At 54.1% G+C, this 19,347-nt stretch overlaps 1 protein-coding gene across 1 annotated transcript in view; it reads left to right on the top strand.

The window, feature by feature from the left end:
• Positions 1-19,347, top strand: part of LOC145339662 (protein capicua homolog) — a gene marked incomplete at its 5' end in the record, with an annotated part of 74,318 nt that overhangs the window by 23,867 nt on the left and 31,104 nt on the right. The window contains 10 exons of the mRNA XM_080184176.1: positions 446-635; positions 1,572-1,698; positions 3,937-4,119; positions 6,078-6,246; positions 7,376-7,578; positions 8,624-8,849; positions 10,309-10,406; positions 13,381-14,614; positions 15,353-15,582; positions 18,138-18,304. Coding sequence (XP_080040302.1) covers positions 446-635; positions 1,572-1,698; positions 3,937-4,119; positions 6,078-6,246; positions 7,376-7,578; positions 8,624-8,849; positions 10,309-10,406; positions 13,381-14,614; positions 15,353-15,582; positions 18,138-18,304 — 2,827 coding nt within the window. The remainder of the gene's footprint in view (positions 1-445; positions 636-1,571; positions 1,699-3,936; positions 4,120-6,077; positions 6,247-7,375; positions 7,579-8,623; positions 8,850-10,308; positions 10,407-13,380; positions 14,615-15,352; positions 15,583-18,137; positions 18,305-19,347) is intronic.

The raw sequence follows: 19,347 nt of genomic DNA, 5'->3' as shown, positions 1-19,347 counted from the left end.
TGTCTCTCCGTCCCGCTCGCTCGCTCTGTCTCTCCGTCCCGCTCGCTCGCTCTGTCTCTCCGTCCCGCTCGCTCGCTCTGTCTCTCCGTCCCGCTCGCTCGCTCTGTCTCTCCGTCCCGCTCGCTCGCTCTGTCTCTCCGTCCCGCTCGCTCGCTCTGTCTCTCCGTCCCGCTCGCTCGCTCTGTCTCTCCGTCCCGCTCGCTCGCTCTGTCTCTCCGTCCCGCTCTCACTCCAGCCCTACCTAATTTTTTCCTTAGTGTTGGGGGACTAGATGGGTAACTTTGTGAGGTTATGCATATCGGGTCTGGGTGGGATTGTTGTCTGTGCAGATGTGGGCCGAATGGCCTCTTTCTGCATTGTAGCGTTTCAGTCATTCTGTTGTGTTATTGTACTTGGTTGTGACTTTTGGCTGGGATGCCTTTAACCTTTCTCTCTGCTCCCACAGAGCCTGTGCAGTCAGCGCAAGGACTGCGCAGTCCTGTGGAGATGCCCCAGGAGCCAGAGACACACGAGGAGCCAGACAGCCCCCCACAAATTAGCAACGAGGCGACCAAGCCTGCTCACCATGACGACGAGATGCAGGGTCTGCCAGACCAGAGACTGGACAGTGAGACGGAGAGTGACCACGACGAGGCGTGAGTATATAGCAGCGTGCGTCTCCACCGCCTGTAGGACACCCCCACAGGGAAAAGACCCTTCGGCTCATTGAGCCTGCACCAACAATACCCACCACTAAAGTCACCCATTCTCCAACACCTGCCCCATATCAGTGACGTTATGGTGTTTCAAGCACCCATCCAAATCCCTCTGACATCTGTAAGGGTTCTGGCCTTCGCTGCCTTCCCAGGCAGTGCTTTCCAGAGTCCCAACACCCTCCAAGTGGAAAAATGTTTTCCCAAATGCCCACTGAATCTCCTACCCCTTACTTCAAACCGTGCCCCCTCATGATTGACCCCTCAACCCAGGGGAACAACTACTGCCCTGGCCCGTACCCCTCATCATCATTCACAGCTCAATCCAGATCATCGTTGGAGACGGGAATATGAGCAAAATCTGGGTCAGAGAAGTTGGATTGAAGGAGCTTCTTGAAGGGGCCGTGATGTGGAGATGCCGGTGTTGGACTGGGGTGAGCACAGTAAGAAGTCTCACAACACCAGGTTATAGTCCAACAGGTTTGTCTGGAATCACGAGCTTTCAGAGCATTGCTTCTTCATCAGGTGAGCGGAGAGGTGGGTTCACAAACACGGCATATACAGGTAAAGACACAATTGCAAGATAATAGTTGGAATGCGAGTCTTTACCGGTACAGACTGTGCGAGTGGCAAAGAGAAAGAGGTGGAGAAGCTTTAATGTGAGTTGATGAACTGACTGAGCAGCCGACCCACACTGAAGCCTCTTCCACCACCTCCTCCTCCAAGACACTCTTTAAAGGCGATCTCTTTGGGACAGCTTCTGGTGATCTGTGGTGTCTCTTCCTGGGGCTGCAATGTCTGATTTGGTGAGCCGATCGTGCTCTCTCGTTGTACTCCCAGATGCAGGCTTATTAACCGCACTCTCCTGCCCACATGCAGCTTTCTGTCCAGCACGGGAGTGGACGCCGTCTGCCTGGCGCCAGAGAAACGCAGGACCAAGTCACTCAGCGCACTGCCAAAGGACCGAGACTCCTCTTCCGAGAAAGACGGCCGCAGCCCACACAAGGTAGGCCGAGCCGAGACTGGGGGCTTGGGGAGGAGCGGGCTGTCCTGGGGAAGGGGCTTCCCAGAAGGAGGGCGCTCGACGTCGGTTCCCACTTGGCGACTGACGAAGGTGAAACTGTGAGTGAGTCAGCACCGTGGAGAGTGACGGCGAGGAGATGTTGCTGGGAGTGGAGCGGGGGCTGGTGTTTTCGAAATTACTCACACTCCTTCCTGTTGTCAGCCTCCCCTCAGGCTCAGCCAGGGAGACCGTGAGGTGCTAGTTTCCAGCATGTGTGACAGGGAGAAGAAGGAATATGGGGAGTAGGGCCTGGGTGAGATTGTGGTCGGTGCAGACTCGAAGGGCCTCTTTCTGCACTGTAGGGTTCTACAATTCTAAGGACAGGGTGTTGTTGACGGACTGTTTGTTTCCTGAAAGCAGAGAGAGCTGAAACACAGACTGATCTCAACATCACTCACTGTTCAAAACAACCACCACAAGCTGCAATGAAGGAAGTCACTGTCCATTCTGGCACCATTCTGCCTCACTGAATTCATCCCCTTTCAGCCCCTTCTCCAGCCTGTCACACAGGAACAGGAGGAGGCCATTCAGCCCCTTCTCCAGCCTGTCACACAGGAACAGGAGGAGGCCATTCAGCCCCTTCTCCAGCCTGTCACACAGGAACAAGAGGAGGCCATTCAGCCCCTTCTCCAGCCTGTCACACAGGAACAGGAGGAGGCCATTCAGCCCCTTCTCCAGCCTGTCACACAGGAACAGGAGGAGTCCATTGAGCCCCTTCTCCAGCCTGTTACACAAGAACAGGAGGAGGCCATTCAGCCCCTTCTCCAGCCTGTTACACAGGGAACTAGAGGAGGCCATTCAGCCCCTTCTCCAGCCAGTTACACAAGAACAGGAGGAGTCCATTGAGTTCTTTTCCAGCCAGTTACACAAGAACAGGAGGAGTCCATTGAGCTCTTCTCCAGCCAGTTACACAGGAACAGGAGGAGGCCATTCAGCCCCTTCTCCAGCCAGTTACACAGGAACAGGAGGAGGCCATTCAGCCCCTTCTCCAGCCTGTTACACAGGAACAGGAGGAGGCCATTCAGCCCCTTCTTCAGCCTGTTATACAAGAACAGGAGGAGGCCATTCAGCCCCTTTTCCAGCCTGTTACACAGGAATGGGAGGAGGCCATTCAGCCCCTTTTCCAGCCTGTTACACAGGAATGGGAGGAGGCTATTTGGCCCCTTCTCCAGCTTGTCACATTGTGAGAGAGGCTGGCGGTGGGGGGAACACACAAAGCCTGTACAGGTCACTGCTATGGTTTCCTGACCAAAGGGGAGCCATTCAGTTGCTGAGGAGCGTGTGGATAGTTATTCTTCACTGGGATGTGGGTGCCTCTGGCTGGGCCAGCATTCATTGCTGAGTTGCCCCTCTAGCTGAGTGGCTTACTGGATTGTTTCCACATTGCTGGGGGTCACGGGTAGGCTGGAGCAGAGTAAGGGGGTGGGGCGGGGGGCAGTCAGTGAGTGAACCAGATGGGTTTTTTTAATGACTGCCAATTCCCGGTCTTCAGATTTCACCATCTGCACTGGAATACTGAGGGATTTGAACCGGGTTCTCAGCACATTGCCCTGGGCCCTGGCTCTGTCATTCAACAAGAGGTACTACTACCCCAGATCCCTGCGGTAAGGAGGAAATAAGGAAGGGTTTAGAGTCTTTGGAATTCTCCATGTCCAGAGACTGTGGCTGTTCCAAGTATATCCAACTCTGAGACTAGTGATAGATATAGGACAGATGTCAGAGGTAGGTTCTTTACTCAGAGAGTAGGAAGGGCGTGGAATGCCCTTCCTGCATCAGTAGTGGATTCGCCAACATTAAGGGCATTTAAATGGTCATTGGATAAATATATGGATGATATTGGAAAAGTGTAGGTTAGTTGGGCTTTAGATTGGTTTCACAGGTCGGCGCAACATCGAGGGCCGAAGGGCCTGTACTGCGCTGTTATGTTCTGTGTTCTGTGGTGGTTTGCTGGAAGGACGGGGTGGGAAGGAGGAGTGGAGGATGAGTATTGGTCACCGATTGTATTGAATGGTGAAACAGCCTAAAGGGGCTGAATGGCCTCCCTCCCCTTATTGCCCTCCAGTCGGTTGGTGTTGTAAAAGGAGGGAAGAGGGTTTAAGATGACATTGAGTTGCAGTCGGTAAACCCAGGCTTAGCCCCTAAAGCTGACGAAGGCTCCTGTCTGTCTGTCATCCACCCCAGCGTGAGAAGGACCACATCCGGCGACCAATGAACGCCTTCATGATCTTCAGTAAGCGGCACCGCGCGCTTGTTCACCAGCGGCACCCCAACCAGGACAACCGGACAGTCAGCAAGATCCTGGGCGAGTGGTGGTACGCCCTGGGCCCCAAGGAGAAACAGAAATACCACGACTTGGCCTTTCAGGTAGGAGAGCAGATTCCCAAAGGGGGAGTCGCGCACACGCCTTTTACCCGCTTGAGGGGGTGTCGGAATCAGATCAGTAAAGGACGGGACAGGGTGTCCAGAGAGAGAGGGAAACGATTCCCTCAGGTCGTCGATGGCAGTGGGAGTTCAGGGCTAGGATGGGGGAGGAGGGGTTGACCAGTGAATGTGCGCAGTGACAATCACGGGAACTACAGAGGAGGCCATTCTGCCCCTTCGAGCCTGCTAAACGGGAAGACAAGGAGGTCATTCAGCCCCTCAGGAGCTTTACTCAGTGTCTAACCCTGAGTGGGGGGCGGGGGGGTGGTGGTGCCATCATAAGCGCATAAGATTTGGGGCAAAATTAGGTCGTTCAGCCCATCAAGAAATCCATTTGATCACGGATGATATGCTCCTCATCCCCATTTTCCTGCCTTGCCCTCAACCCATGACTAATTAAAAATCTGTCTAACTCCTCCTTAAATTTACTCACTCCCCCAGCATCCACCACACTTTGGGGCAGCGAATTCCACAGATTCACAACCCTTTAGGAGAAGTTGTTTCTCCTCAAATCTTTTAAATTTGCTACCCCTTATCCTGAGACTATGACCTCTTGTCCCAGAATGCCCCCCAAGAGGAAGCATCTGCTCCACATCTACTTTATCCAGACCTTTTATCATCTTGTACACCTCAATCTGATCTCCCCCCATTCTTCCAAATTCCAGAGAGTATCGGCCTAAACTGTTCAATCTCTCTTCATCCGACAAACCCCTCATCTCTGCAATCAATCCAGTGAATCTTCTCCAATGCCACTACATCTTTTCTCAAACAAGCGATCAAAACTGTGCATAATACTCCAGGTGCAGCCTCATTAATGCCTTGTATAGTTGCAACAATACTTGCTTATTGTCATATTCTACTCATTTAGTCAATATTCCATTTGCTTTCTTTATTACCTGCTGAATTGCGGGCTAGTTTTCTATGACTCATGAACGGGGACACCCAGATCCCTCTGCGCCTCGAAGTCTCTCCCCATTTAGATAATAAGTTGCCTTCCAATTTTTCTGACCAAAATGTATGACCTCACACTTATCCATGTTAAATTCCATCTGCCACATTTTGGCCCAGTCTCCTAACCTATCTAAATCCATTTGTAATGTTATTTCCTCATTGCAACTTACTATCCCGCTTATTTTTGTGTCATCTGCAAATTTGGCTATAGAGCCTTCTATCGCTGTATCCAAGTTATTAATATAGATCAGAAAGGACCAAACCCTGTGGCATCCCACTAGTTAATTCCTGCCATCCGGAAAAAAAATTATCCTGAATCTCAGCCTTGTGTCCGTCAGCCAGTCACCCATCCAAGCAAATAAATTACCCCGAATCCCATGCGATCGAACCTTGTGAATTAACCTTCTGTGCGGCATCTTATCAAACACCTTAGGGAAGAGCAGATATGCTACATCTACTGGATCCCCATTATGCTTGTTACACCCTCAAAGAACTCTAGCAAATCAGCCAAACATGATTTGCCCTTCATAAAACCGTGCTGACTCTGATGGATCCTGATGTGACTTTCCAAATGTGCTGACATTGCTTCCTCAATAATTGATTCTAACACTTTCCCAACAACAGATGTTAAACTAACTGTTCTGTAATTTCCCACATTTTGCCTCCCTCCCTTTGTGAATAAGGATGTTACATTAGCATTTTTCCAATCCAGTGGAACCTTTCCCGTGTCCAGGAAATTTTGGAGTACAATAACCAATGAATGCATTTCTGCAGCCACTTCCTTTAATACCCAAGGATGTAGACCATCTGGTCCGGGGGACTTACCTGCCCTCAATCCTAGTAGTTGGCTGAATACCTTTTCCCCGTTGATGTTGATTGTAAGAACCGTACTATGGGCCATTGCAGGAACTGTACTACGTTCCCTTGTCTTATGTCGTGTTTGCTTGCAGGTAAAGGAAGCTCACTTCAAGGCCCACCCTGACTGGAAGTGGTGTAACAAAGACCGCAAGAAATCAAGTTCTGACGTCAAAACCGCCGTGGCGGGTCCCGGTGCTGTCAGGTGCAAGGAGCAGCGGGAACGCAGCATGTCAGAGACTGGCACACTCTCGGCCGCCACAGGTACGTCACCTCAGAGAATGCCCTCTGCACCCCTTGGGAGCCGGGGTCTGGTAGCGTAAGCACATTCGGGCAGGCGGGCAAGCGTGGTCTTTAGACTGGAGCTTAGCCAGAGGAGGGAGAGATGGCGACTGGCTTCCCGCTGCCTGGCTCACTCCCCAGTGGGGCACTCTGTCACCCCCGGGGCACACGGGCCCCAGTGCTGTCTGTAACAGCAAGGGCAGGAGAGGCTGTCCTTTTGCCAATAACTTTTCAGTGGGAGAGACTTGCCAGCTGCTGGGGGTGGGTAGAGCGGGTAGTGGAACAGGCCCTCCGCAGATCCCTCTGGCACTAAGCTGCATCAGGGGCAGGGCACAGTATACCCAGCCTGTCCCACGTTCACTGTGCCCCATTCAGGTGGAATGCTGATGAGCACTCAGATGGGAGGTGGCCATTCAGCCCATCAAACCAAGTACATAAGGACAGGAGACCATTCAGCCCCTCTCAGGTCTGTTGGACAGGAACAAAGGATTCCATTCAGTCCATCTCATGCCTGCTACACAAGGAAAGGATAATGCCGTTGTGCCAGTCGTGCCTGTTACACGGGAACAGGAGGAGGCCATTCAATGATCTTGTTTGCAGTGGGTGATGGGTGACATATTAAGTGTCTCTATCTTAGAGCTTAATGAATTCTCATCCCCCCTACCCTGCCACTCATTCACCCCCCCCCCACCCACTCCTTCAATCCCCCCACCCACTCCTCTGTCTCTCCCCCCCCTCTGTTTCCCCTCTGTTCCCCCCCTCTGTTTTCCCCCCCCCTCTGTTTTCCCCCCCCCTCTGTTTTCCCCCCCCCTCTGTTTTCCCCCCCCCTCTGTTTTCCCCCCCCCTCTGTTTTCCCCCCCCCTCTGTTTTCCCCCCCCCTCTGTTTTCCCCCCCCCTCTGTTTTCCCCCCCCCTCTGTTTTCCCCCCCCCTCTGTTTTTCCCCCCCCTCTGTTTTCCCCCCCCTCTGTTTTCCCCCCCCCTCTGTTTTCCCCCCCCACTCTGTCCCCGCCCCCCCCGTTCCTCCCCCCCTCTCTCTCTCTGCCCCTCGCCCTCTTTCTCTCCTCTCTCTGTCGCCCTTCCCCTCGCTCTTTCTCTCTCTCTCTCTCCACAGTTTCCTCCGAGATGGGGCCTGACAGCCACGGACCCCCCTGCACCGAATCGAAACCCATTTCCCTGCTGCTGGGCCCTGAGCGCAGCCAGCACGCCGGGGCAGTGAGCACACAACTGACCAGGCCGAGGGCCTTCTCCCACAGCGGCGTGCACAGCTCGGAGAAGTGTGAGCGGAACAGCGAGGCGCTGGTGGAGCTCGCTCAGGTAATCAGGCAGCAGGGAGGGAGGAACATTGTCAGGATACAGGGAAGTGGAGTTGGCGGAGGTGTGGGGGGAGCTGGAATCAGGGTGTTGCGAATGTACGAAACTCATAAATGTTAATGTTCGGAGAGACTTGGAGAGGGTGGAGCAGCGTTAAGGAGCAGCCAGCAGTTGGGAAGGTAAATGGCATGTACAAGGGGATTGGAGTATATGAATGAAGAAGTCTTGTTGCAGTTGTATAGCAGTTTTAGTGAGACCGAAAGTGCGGTTTCAATCTCCACATTAAAGGAAGGATATACTGATACAGTGAGGATTCAGTAAATTGGTTCCTGGGATCAAGGAGGGGTCATTCTATGAGGAGAGTTTTGAGTAAATCGGGTTCACATTTGCTGGAGCTTAGAAGAGCGAGAGGCAATCTCATCCAAAGGCACAAGATTCCGGAGAGGATTTAATGCGGGAATCGATCACTGAGGATCAGGATCTGGAGAAATAACTTCACCGGAAGGGTTGTGAATCTTTGGGATTCTGTTCCCAAGGAGGTTGTGACTGTTCCCTCATTGAAGGCGTTTCAGGCTGCGATGGATAGCTTCTGTCCGGGAACACTGGGATATCTGGAACCAGTGGGAAAATGGAGTTGATCAATCACGATTGTATTGAATAACTGAGCAGGTTCGATGGGCCGAATGGCCTACTCCTCCTAGTTTCTGTGGGTATGGGGTTTCGGGGGAGCAGGGGCTTTTGGGGGAGGGAGGGGGAATGGGGAGCGGGGGTTTTTGGGGTCATGAGGGAATGGGGAGCAAGCGGGTTTCATGGGGAGTGAGGGGAATTTGGGGTAATGAAGGGAATGCAGGAGCGAGGGGGGTGGTTCGAGGAAGCGAGCAGTTTCGAGCGAGCAAGAGGGATTTTGGGGAGGGAAGCAAATTTGGGGGGTGGACGGAGGGAATGAGGCGAAGTTGGGGGTATCTGGGTTAGCTGCATGGTATTGCTGAGACAGTGCGGTTCGAGTGCTTACTATCTACCCCTTCTCCCTCTCTCTTCCCTTCTCCAGATGTGCTCGAACCCGCTGCCTTACCCTGGGGTCCGATCACAGCACGCCACGCCAGCATCACTGGGCTTCAGTACCCAGTCTGCCAGCGACCCCGTGTCCTCCAGCAGCTCTCTGAGAGCATCCCATCCACGGCCCTTTCGCTCCCAGCGGACCACCAGTGAGGACATGACCAGCGATGAGGAGAGGATGGTCATCTGTGAGGAGGAAGGCGATGACGATGTGATGGGTGAGTCGGGCAGGGGGGAAAGGGAGGGTCGAGGTCTCCAATCAACCTCATACCCGTTCCCCCTCACTGTCTCTCTTGCTCCAAAACCTCCCTGCTAAAGGAGAGGATATTCCGGACCTATCCACGAGGCCAAGGCTGAGGATTTGAACAGGAGGAGGCCATTCAGTCCCTTGAGCCTATTACACAGGAACAGGAGGAGGCCATTCAGCCCCTTGAGCCTATTACACAGGAACAGGAGGAGGCCATTCAGCCCCTTGAGCCTATTACACAGGAACAGGAGGAGGCCATTCAGCCCCTTGAGCCTATTACACAGGAACAGGAGGAGGCCATTCAGCCCCTTGAGCCTATTACACAGGAACAGGAGGAGGCCATTCAGCCCCTTGAGCCTATTACACAGGAACAGGAGGAGGCCATTCAGCCCCTTGAGCCTATTACACAGGAAGAGGAGGCCATTCAGCCCCTCAATGCCATTACAGCACCCTGAGATAATGGCTGCTGTGTATTTTAACTCTGTTAACCAGACTCAGATCTGCATCTTTACTCAGTCGTGGGAAAAGCATTCACCCTCCATCTGGAGAGCTGAACGCTGGAAATTGTGACTGTATTTTGGCCTTATCCAATCCTTACATTTGTTGGGGAATGTCCCGTTGGTTTCAGCAGGGGATCCAGGAAATCCTGCAGGAGCGTGGGCTCAGAACCAGTAAGTAGCTTCTCTCCTCCGCCCAAACAGTTGGCACTGAGCTGGTCCCAGTTCATCCATATCCCGTTAGCTGAGAAAGGGGAGGGCTCAAGATGGTGCTGTACTCCAGGAAGGACCAGTGCTCTGAGAGTGTGGGGAAGATGCATCCTGATGCAGGAGAAGGGGGGGTGGTCCTGTTTGGGTGGTGGGGGTGGGGGGGGGTCAAAGTTACCCTGTTTCAGAGGAAAGGACCCTGTTTCTGTGGTGAAATTTCCTGTTGCAGGGTAAAGGGGATGTTGGTGGGGTGTTATCCTCTTTCTGGGTCGGAGTTGCTATTTCAGGGTCGGGGGGGGGTCCTGTCTCTCGGGGGGAGTGGGGAGATGGGGGTGAAGGGGGAAGTTATCCTGTTTCTGGGTCGGAGTTGCTATTTCAGGGTCGGGGGGGGTCCTGTCTCTCGGGGGGAGTGGGGAGATGGGGGTGAGGGGGGATGTTATTCTGTTTCTGGGTCAGAGTTGCTATTTTGGGGTAAGGGGGATCCTGTCTCTGGGGGGGGGGGGCGATTGGGGAGATGGGGGTGGGGGGAGTGTTATCTTGATTCCGGGTCAGAATTCCTGTTTCGGGGAAGGAGGGATTGAACCTGTTTTCAGCGGAGTACGGGTGCGATCCTGTTTTGTGTTGTGGGGAGCAGGAGCAGCAATCCCATTTTGTGGGGGAGCTGCTGGTGACGGCCAGCCACCTTTCTTGTTGCGAATGAGGCTTTTACTCTGGTTCACTCTGCAGATGACCCTTACAGCGCCACTGACATCGACCTGAAGTGCAAGGAGCGGGTAACTGATAGCGACAGCGATGGGATGTCTGGTGACGAAAATGACAATAAGGTAAGTACCTTCCTGTCACCTGTCCATTCTGGCTGTAGCCACTCCCATCTCATTCTCTGTCCCTTGCTCCCTCCCTCTCATTCTCTCATTCTCCTTTTAGCTCCCTATTGGTCATTGCTGAGGTTTTGTAGAGTCTTGCTGAGGCCGCACCTGGATTAGCTTGAATTTTTCCACGTACCCTGCTCCAACATCTATAATAGTAGTTTCTAACATTGTCCCTGTGACAGATCTTAGACTAACTGGCCTGCAGGTTCCTGCTTTCTGTCTCACTCCCATTTTGAATCGAGACGTTACATTTTCCAACCTAATGAAATCTTCCTCAGATCTGGGGAATTTAGAAAATTCAAACCATCAATTGCCTCATTAGCGATTTCTGTCAAGACCATTAGAATCCAGGGATTTATCAGGCTGGAGATCGGACACTGCTCAGTACTTCTTCCCTGGTGATTGTAATTTTCCTGAGTTCCTTCCTCCTTCCCGCTTCCTGATTTACACCGATTTCTGGGACTTCACTTGAATCCTCTGTTGTGAAGGTAGATGCCAAATAACGGTTCAGTTCATCCACCATTTTCCCTGCTTTCTATTATCAATTCCCCACAGGTATTTTCTATAGAATTAACGCTCAGTTTGTGAACTCTTCTTATTTAGAATCATAGAAACCCTGCAGTGCAGAAGGAAGCCATTCGGCCCATCGAGCCTGCACCAACCACAATCCCACCCAGGCCCTATCCCCACAGTCCGATGCATTTACCCTAGTTAGTTCCCCTGACACTAAGGGGTAATTTCCCATGGCCAAGCCACCTCACCCACACACCTTTTGGAGAGTGGGAGGAAACCAGAGCACCCGGAGGAAACCCACACAGACACGGGGAGAATGTGCAAACTCCACACAGACAGTGACCCAAGGCCGGAATTGACCCCAATCCCGAACCTGAACGGGATCCGGAGTGTGACGGACTGTGGGTTTTCACAGTAACTTCATTTGCAGTGTTAATGTAAGCCTACCTGTGACAATGATAAATAGATTTTAACTTTCCTTTAACTCCTTGGTGTAGTCAGTTTGTTTAGGTTGCAGTGAACACCCCTGTTACAGGAAGCTGCACTGGGACTCCAGAAGCCAGATTAAACCAGATACCTAAATAATGACTCAGCTCCCACTGCGGAGACTGAGTTTAGCTGGCTAACCTGCTAAAATTGTTTTCCAGTCTCCCTCCCATCCCCCCACCTTTCCTAGGACCTCCATGTTTCTCCAGTTCTGCCCCTGGAGGAGGCATTCGCCCCCAACTCCAGACCCAGAGTAACGTCCTTTCTTATCAGACTCACGATCAAATCAGAGTATTGTAGGAAAGGGGTGCTTTTCTGGTTAGCAGTTGGTGACTAATGGCATACCGCAGGGATCGGTGCTGGGGCCTCAACTGTTTACCATGTACATAGACGATCTGGAGAAGGGACTGAGTGTAGGATAACAAAGTTTGCTGGTGACACGAAGATGAGTGGGAAAGCGAATTGCGTGGAGGGTGCGGAAAGTCTGCGGAGAGATTTGGATAGGCTGAGCGAGTGGGCTAGGATCTGGCAGATGGAGTATAACGTTGGCAAGTGTGAGGTTATTCATTTTGGAAGAAATAATAGTAAAATGGACTATTATTTAAACGGTGAAAAATTACAACACGCTACTGTGCAGAGGGACCGAGGGATCCTTGTGCATGAATCACAAAAACCCAGTCTGCAGATGCAGCAGGTGATCAAGAAGGCGAATGGAATGTTGGCCTTTACAGTGAGGGGGATAGAATATAAAAGCAGGGAGGTCTTGCTGCAACTGTACAGGTTACTGGTGAGGCCGCAGCTGGAGTACTGTGTGCAGTTTTGTAGCCGCATTTGCAAAAGGATATATTGGCCTTGGAGGGAGTACAGAGAAGGTTCACCAGGCTGATACCGGAGATGAGGGGCTTCGTTTATGAGGAGAGATTGAGTAGATTGGGCCTGTACTCATTGGAGTTTAGAGGGCTGAGGGGTGATCTTATAGAGACATAAGATAATGAAGGGCTAGATAGGGTAGAGGCAGAGACATTCTTTCCACTTAGAAAGGAAACAAGAACTAGAGGCACAGCCTCAAAATAAGGGGGAGTCAATTTAGAACAGAGTTGAGGAGGAACTGCTTCTCTCAGAGGGTGGTGAATCTCTGGAATTCTCTGCCCATTGAAGCGGTGGAAGCTACCTCGTTGAATATGTTTAAGTCACGGGTAGATCGATAAGGGAGTTAAGGGTTATGGGGAGCAGGCGGGTAAGTGGAACTGAACCACTTTCAGATCAGCCATGATCTTATTGAATGGCAGGGCAGGCTCAAGGGGCTAGATGGCCCACTTCTGCTCCTATTTCTTACGTTCTTACATTCTTGTCCTTATGAAAGGAGGCCATTCAGCCAGGCCTTGTCCGCCAGGCTTCTTGGAAAGCTAATTCAGTTGGATTCTTGCTGTGTTCCAGCAAGCAGGGCAGTGATGTGAGTCAGTACCTGCAAGCTCTTCGATCTTGGTGTTGGCTCGTTTAGTGAGGAGGAACACAGCATGAGAATAGCGTGGAGGCGGAACACTAGCTGATTTCCCCTGTAGGAGAGCACAGTGGTTAGCACTGCTGCCTCACAGTGCCAAGGACCCGGGTTCGATTCCAGGCTTGGGTCACTGTCTGTATGGAGTTTGCATATTCTCCCCGTGTCCGTGTGGGTTTCCTCTCACAGTCCAACGATGTGCAGGTTAGACAGATTGGCCATCTAAATTGCCCCTTAGTGTCAGGGAGATTAACAGGGTAAATGCACCGGACGGGGGCCTGGGTGGGATTATTGTCAATGCAGGCTCGATGGGCTGAGTGGCCTCCTCCTGCACTGTAGGGATTCTATGATGATATGAATCCCTGAGGGCTGACGTTGAGAGCTGAAATGTTAATTTTTCTTGTATTTTGTTTCTCCCCGCTGACCCCGAAGATCTTCGCTCCGGTGATCCAGTCGTCGCAGTCCGGGAATTACGCACCATGCCGGACACCAGTCGAGGTTTCCCGGGACCGAGTGCTGCCCACCCGGACGGAGGCTGTGGGCGGTGGCGAGAGTGGGGGAGGGGCCCAGGGGACAGACCCTCAGTCAGCGCGGGGTTATGGGCCCTCGGGGTTATGCGCCCTCGGCACCTTCAGAGCAGACTCGGAGCACAAGCCCCGCTCTGAGGGGCAGGCAGTGGCAGGGAGACGGGGGGACGTTCGCTTCACAGTGGCCGAGCCCGGCCCTCCCTATGACCGGAAGCGGAAGGGGGCGGAGGGGGCAGGGGCGGGCGGTGGCTGCCTCTACACCAGCCAGTCGGTCATCGCCCCCCTCGGCCTGCCCCCTGGCCACCAGCCGCTGGTCGATGCCGGGACAGAGCGGTCAGTGCCCCTCGGCACGCCCGGCGGCACCCGCTGCCTCAAGGCCCCCGCTGGCACCGTCCTGGTCAGCCCCCCACCAGCATCCGGGGAGGGGGGCTTCCCCCGCGCTGCCCCCACCTCCGTCACCAACGTCCTGCAGCCGGTCAGCTGCTCCCCCCTGCCCGCCGGCACCCCGCGACCCCACCTGGCCGAGCTGGGGGGTCACACTGTGACCAGCGGCAGTGGTGGGCGCGTGGCCTGCTCCTCCCTGGGCATCGGCGTGCTCTACACCCAGGGACAGCCGGAGAAGAAGCCCCCACCTCACCTGGTGAACTTCAGCCCCTTGGCCAAACCCACCCCAGCTGGGGCACTCATGACCAACCTGGTGATGAGTTCGCCGGGCTGCCAGCCGGCCACTGGGGGCAGCACCCTCGCCGCTGCCTCCTCCTCTTCCTCCTGTCCCTCCTCCTCCTCCTCTTCGGCTGGCACCCCCAGCCTGATGTTGCCCCAGCAACCCTCCCTCCAGTTCATTGCCCAGACGCCAGCTGTGGGCAGCCAGAACGGTGCGCTGCCCCTGGGCATCATCCAGCAGCAGCCGCTGAAGCCTGGCGCCATCACCCAGCTCCAGTACATCCTTCCCACCCTGCCACAACAGCTCCAGCTCTCCGCTGCCGGCAAACCCCCCGCTCCCGCTGGTGCCACCAGCATCCACTTCACCCTGCCACCCCCCAACGGCAAGGTCCTCGCTGCTGCCACTGCCGCCTCCCCTCAGGGCATCCCCATCATCCAGCCCACTCCTATGGTCAACCCTGGCGTGGTACAAAAAGGTAAGGAGGACTCTTGGGGGCGGGGGGGGGGGGGGGGGGGTGCGGTGGGGGGATGCATGCTGGAACAATGACTGTAGGGCATTGGGGGGACAGGGTGAGTGAGGGGTGTCAATGGAGAGGTTGCAATGGGGCAGAAGGAGCAGTGAGATGAAGAGGGACAGAGGCTCAGTGGTGGGAGAGGCGAATCCCCCCTGTCCCCAGCCTGAGGGGCTTTCGGGCTGTGACCTGAACGTCAGAGGGGGCATGGGGCAGCCTGATCTAAAACCACCACCACCACCGCAAACACCCCGCCCGCTTTGTTCTCCTAGCGGCCAGAGAGGCTGTCCTGCCCTCTCTCTCGCTCCCCTTTCTGCGCAGAGCATTCTGGAAGGGGCTTTGAGAGGCTCTGAGGCTTCTTGCCCTTGTCAGGAATGACACCAGGGAGTGGGAGCAATCGCGGCAGTGGGGAGGAGGTCAGAGACTCGAGACGAGAGGGCAGCCATTTTGGACTGAGCTGTGGAGAACTTCCTTCCCTCTACGGGTTGTGAATCTTTGCTGTTCCAGAGCGCTGTGGATGCTCAGTCATTGGGAACAGTCCAGTCTTTGAGATTCCTGTCTTCTCAGGGATTAGGGTGTGAAGGGGCAGTTGAGTTGGAAGATCAGACACAGTTGTGCGGGTTGGGATAGTCAGCTGGAAGGGGCAATGGCCTCCTCTGGATGCTGTTTGTGTTCTGATTTTTGCTCTCTGTTCCTCTGCAGTGCAGTCCATGTCTCCGGTGCCTGCTCATTCGCCCATCAATGCCACGCAGGTGGTTCAGCCCTCGGGCCTGCACCCTGCTGCCGGGCAGGTGCAAGGGAAGATGCTGGTTGCCATGCCGGCGCCGCAGGTAACCGTGGGCCCTGTGGCCACCGCCGCCAGCCAGGTTCACATGGCAACGCCTTCGATTCCACTGCCGGTGCAGAACGGTGCACAACAGCAGGCCAGCAAGGTGAGCAGTGCCCCGACGAACCTACCAAAACAGGGATAGTGAAGGCGCGTGTAAACTCCACCATCTCCGCCTTCCTTCCTCCCCTGCCTAGCCCCGACCCTCGCATGCTCCCTGCCCTCAGCTCAGGCTGTCAGTGACCTGGCTCGGCACTGTACCATCGGGGGATGTTTATACCTCGCACTGCAATTCAACCTTCATTTCAGTTGTGCACCACTCTCCTTCCTCCATCCCTCTCCCTCTTAATCCTCCCTTCATCCCCTTTTCCATCCCTATCTCATTCTCCATCACTCCTCATAGGCTTTCTTCCTCACTCTTCTCTGTATGCTTCCCCGTACTCTGCCTGTCCTGGGAGTGTTTGATGGGGACAGTGTAGAGGGAGCTTTACTCTGTGTCTAACCCCGTGCTGTACCTGTCCTGGGAGTGTTTGATGGGGACAGTGTAGAGGGAGCTTTACTCTGTATCTAACCCCGTGCTGTACCTGTCCTGGGAGGGTTTGATGGGGACAGTGTAGAGGGAGCTTTACTTTGTATCTAACATGATGGGTGGCACAGTAGCACAGTGGCTAGCACTGCTGCTTCACAGCTCCAGGGATCTGGGTTCAATTCCCGGCTTGGGTCACTGTCTGTGTGGAGTTTACACATTCTCCTTGTGTCTGCATGGGTTTCCACTGGGTGCTCCGGTTTCCTCCCAGTCCAAAGATGTGCGGGTTAGGTTGATTGGCCATGCTAAATTGCCCCCTAGTGTCCTAGTGACTAGTGGAGTGCCCCAGGGGTTGGTGCTGGGGCCTCAACTTTTTACCATTTATATAGATGATCTGGAGGAGGGAACCGAGTGTATGGTGTCGAAATTTGCTGATGACACCAAAATTGGGGGAACGGCAAATTGTGCGGAGGGTGTGGAGAGTCTGCAGAAGGATCTAGATAGGCTGGGCAAATGGGCCAGGAAATGGCAAATGGAATTTAATGTTGGCAAGTGCGAGGTGGTCCACTTTGGTAGGAATAATGGTAGGAAGGACTATTACTTACGTGGCGAAAAACTGCAGCAGGCGACGGTGCAGAGGGACCTCGGGGTCCTTGTGCATGAGTCGCAAAAACCCAGCTTGCAGGTGCAGCAGGTGGTCAGGAAGGCGAATGGGATGCTGGCCTTCATAGCGAGGGGGATTGAATATAAAAGTAGGGAGGTCTTGCTGCAGCTGTATAGGGCATTGGTGAGGCCGCAGCTGGAGTACTGTGTGCAGTTTTGGGCGCCGCACCTGCGCAAAGATATTTTGGTCTTGGAGGGAGTGCAGAGGAGGTTTACTAGGCTGATACCGGAGTTGAGGGGGTTGAGCTATGAGGAGAGGCTGAATAAACTAGGCTTGTACTCGTTGGAGTTTAGAAGAATGAGGGGAGATCTCATTGAGAAGTATAAGATGATGAATGGGATGGATAGGATAGAGGTGGAGAGACTCTTCCCGCTCAAAAAAGACAGTAGGACTAGGGGGCACAGCCTCAAGATAAAGGGGGGGCGGTTTAGAACGGAGTTGAAGAGGAACTTCGTCACTCGAAGGGTGGTGAATCTCTGGAATTCTCTGCCCGTTGAAGTGGTGGAGGCTGCCTCGCTAAATATTTTTAAGACGCGGGTTGATGGGTTTTTGATAAGAGAGGGTATTAAGGGTTATGGGGAGAGGGCGGGAATGTGGAACTGAGCCACGACAGATCAGCCATGATCTTATTGAATGGCGGGGCAGGCTCGAAGGGCTAGATGGCCTACTCCTGCTCCTATTTCTTATGTTCTTATGTCCTGAGATGTGTAGGTTAGAGGGATGAATGGGTAAAATATATAGGGATTGGGGGTTGAGCCTGGGTGGGATTGTGGTCGGTACAGACTCGATGGGCCGAAAGGCCTCTTTCTGTGCTGTAGGGTTTCTATGATTTCTATGATTCTGTACCTGTCCTGGGGGTGTTTGATGGGGACAGTGTAGAGGGAGCTTTACTCTGTATCTAACCCTGTGCTGTACCTGTCCTGGGAGTGTTTGATGGGGACAGTGTAGAGGGAGCTTTACTCTGTATCTAACCCTGTGCTGTACCTGTCCTGGGAGTGTTTGATGGGGACAGTGTAGAGGGAGCTTTACTCTGTATCTAACCCCGTGCTGTACTGTCCTGGGAGTGTTTGATGGGGACAGTGTAGAGGGAACTTTACTCTATCAAACCCCGTGCTCTCCTGTCCTAAAGTTTTTGATGGGGGACAGTGGAGAGGGAGCCCTGAACTGCATCGAGTTCTATCCAACCTTCAGCCCCTGTTGTCACTGACCCTTTGGTCATGTAAAATTCACCTCTTGATTTACAATGTTTCTCTAGACTTGTCCACGCCAAACCCGCTGTCTGCAGCCACAAGACACTCCGCACTCCATCAATTCATGCCCCTCTATCCCCAACAGTCGGGGAGGTGTTCACAACTGGGGAGGCGCACTCACTCTCAGGAGTGAATAGGGGATGGGGTGTGGAGAGGGCAAGCGGATTGGGATGTGGTGGCCACTCTGAGCTTTCACTTGTGTCTGTTTGATTCCCTGGCAGATTATCCAGATCGCGCCCCTCCCTGTGGTGCAGCAACAGGTCAGTTCACAGGCTCCAGTGCAGCAACCAGCCAGCCCAGCCCTTCACACCAGCTTCCCCACCATGGCTACTGCCGTCATGGCCACTTCCAGCCATCAACAGAAGATGCTGCTTCCCACATCAAACAGGTAAAGGTGCTGCACAGATAGCTGCCCTCCTCCCCTACCACCCACCCCACCCCATTCCCCCCTGTCCCACCCCACTCCCCCTCCTACACACCCAGAAACTCCTTGGACAGCCGGGCCTCAGTGGCTGGCAGCTTCCGGTCAGCCAGAAGAATCCGGTGCTCAAATCCAACTCGAGGGATTCAGCCCATAACGACCAACATTGCCAATGTCAGTACTGAGGGAGTGTTGCACTGTCAGAGGGTCAGTGCTGAGGGAGTGCTGCACTGTCAGAGGGTCAGTACTGAGGGAGTGCTGCACTGTCAGACAGTGAGTGCTGAGGGAGTGCTGCACTGTCAGAGGGTCAGTGCTGAGGGAGTGCTGCACTGTCAGAGGGTCAGTACTGAGGGAGTGCTGCACTGTCAGACAGTGAGTGCTGAGGGAGTGCTGCACTGTCAGAGGGTCAGTACTGAGGGAGTGCCGCACTGTCAGAGGGTCAGTACTGAGGGAGTGCTGCACTGTCAGACGGTGAGTGCTGAGGGAGTGCCGCACTGTCAGAGAGTCAGTGCCGAGAGAGTGCTGCACTGTCAGAGGGTCAGTGCTGAGGGAGTGCTGCACTGTCAGAGGGTCAGTGCCAAGGGAGCGCCGCCTTGTCAGAGGGTCAGTACTGAGGGAGTGCTGCACTGTCAGAGGGTCAGTGCTGAGGGAGTGCCGCACTGTCAGAGAGTCAGTGCCGAGAGAGTGCTGCACTGTCAGAGGGTCAGTGCTGAGGGAGTGCTGCACTGTCAGAGGGTCAGTGCCAAGGGAGCGCCGCCTTGTCAGAGGGTCAGTACTGAGGGAGTGCTGCACTGTCAGAGGGTCAGTACTGAGGGAGTGCTGCACTGTCAGAGGGTCAGTACTGAGGGAGTGCCGCACTGTCAGAGGGTCAGTACTGAGGGAGTGCTGCACTGTCAGAGGGTCAGTACTGAGGGAGTGCTGCACTGTCAGAGGGTCAGTACTGAGGGAGTGCTGCACTGTCAGAGGGTCAGTACTGAGGGAGTGCCGCATTGTCAGAGGGTCAGTACTGA

The sequence above is a fragment of the Carcharhinus amblyrhynchos genome, unplaced genomic scaffold, assembly GCF_965287045.1.
Source record: "Carcharhinus amblyrhynchos unplaced genomic scaffold, sCarAmb.v2.hapA scaffold_594, whole genome shotgun sequence".
In the NCBI taxonomy this organism is placed as follows: Eukaryota; Metazoa; Chordata; class Chondrichthyes; order Carcharhiniformes; family Carcharhinidae; genus Carcharhinus; species Carcharhinus amblyrhynchos.
Note: the sequence above shows the minus strand (reverse complement) of the source record. Positions and strands in the feature narration are given on the sequence as shown.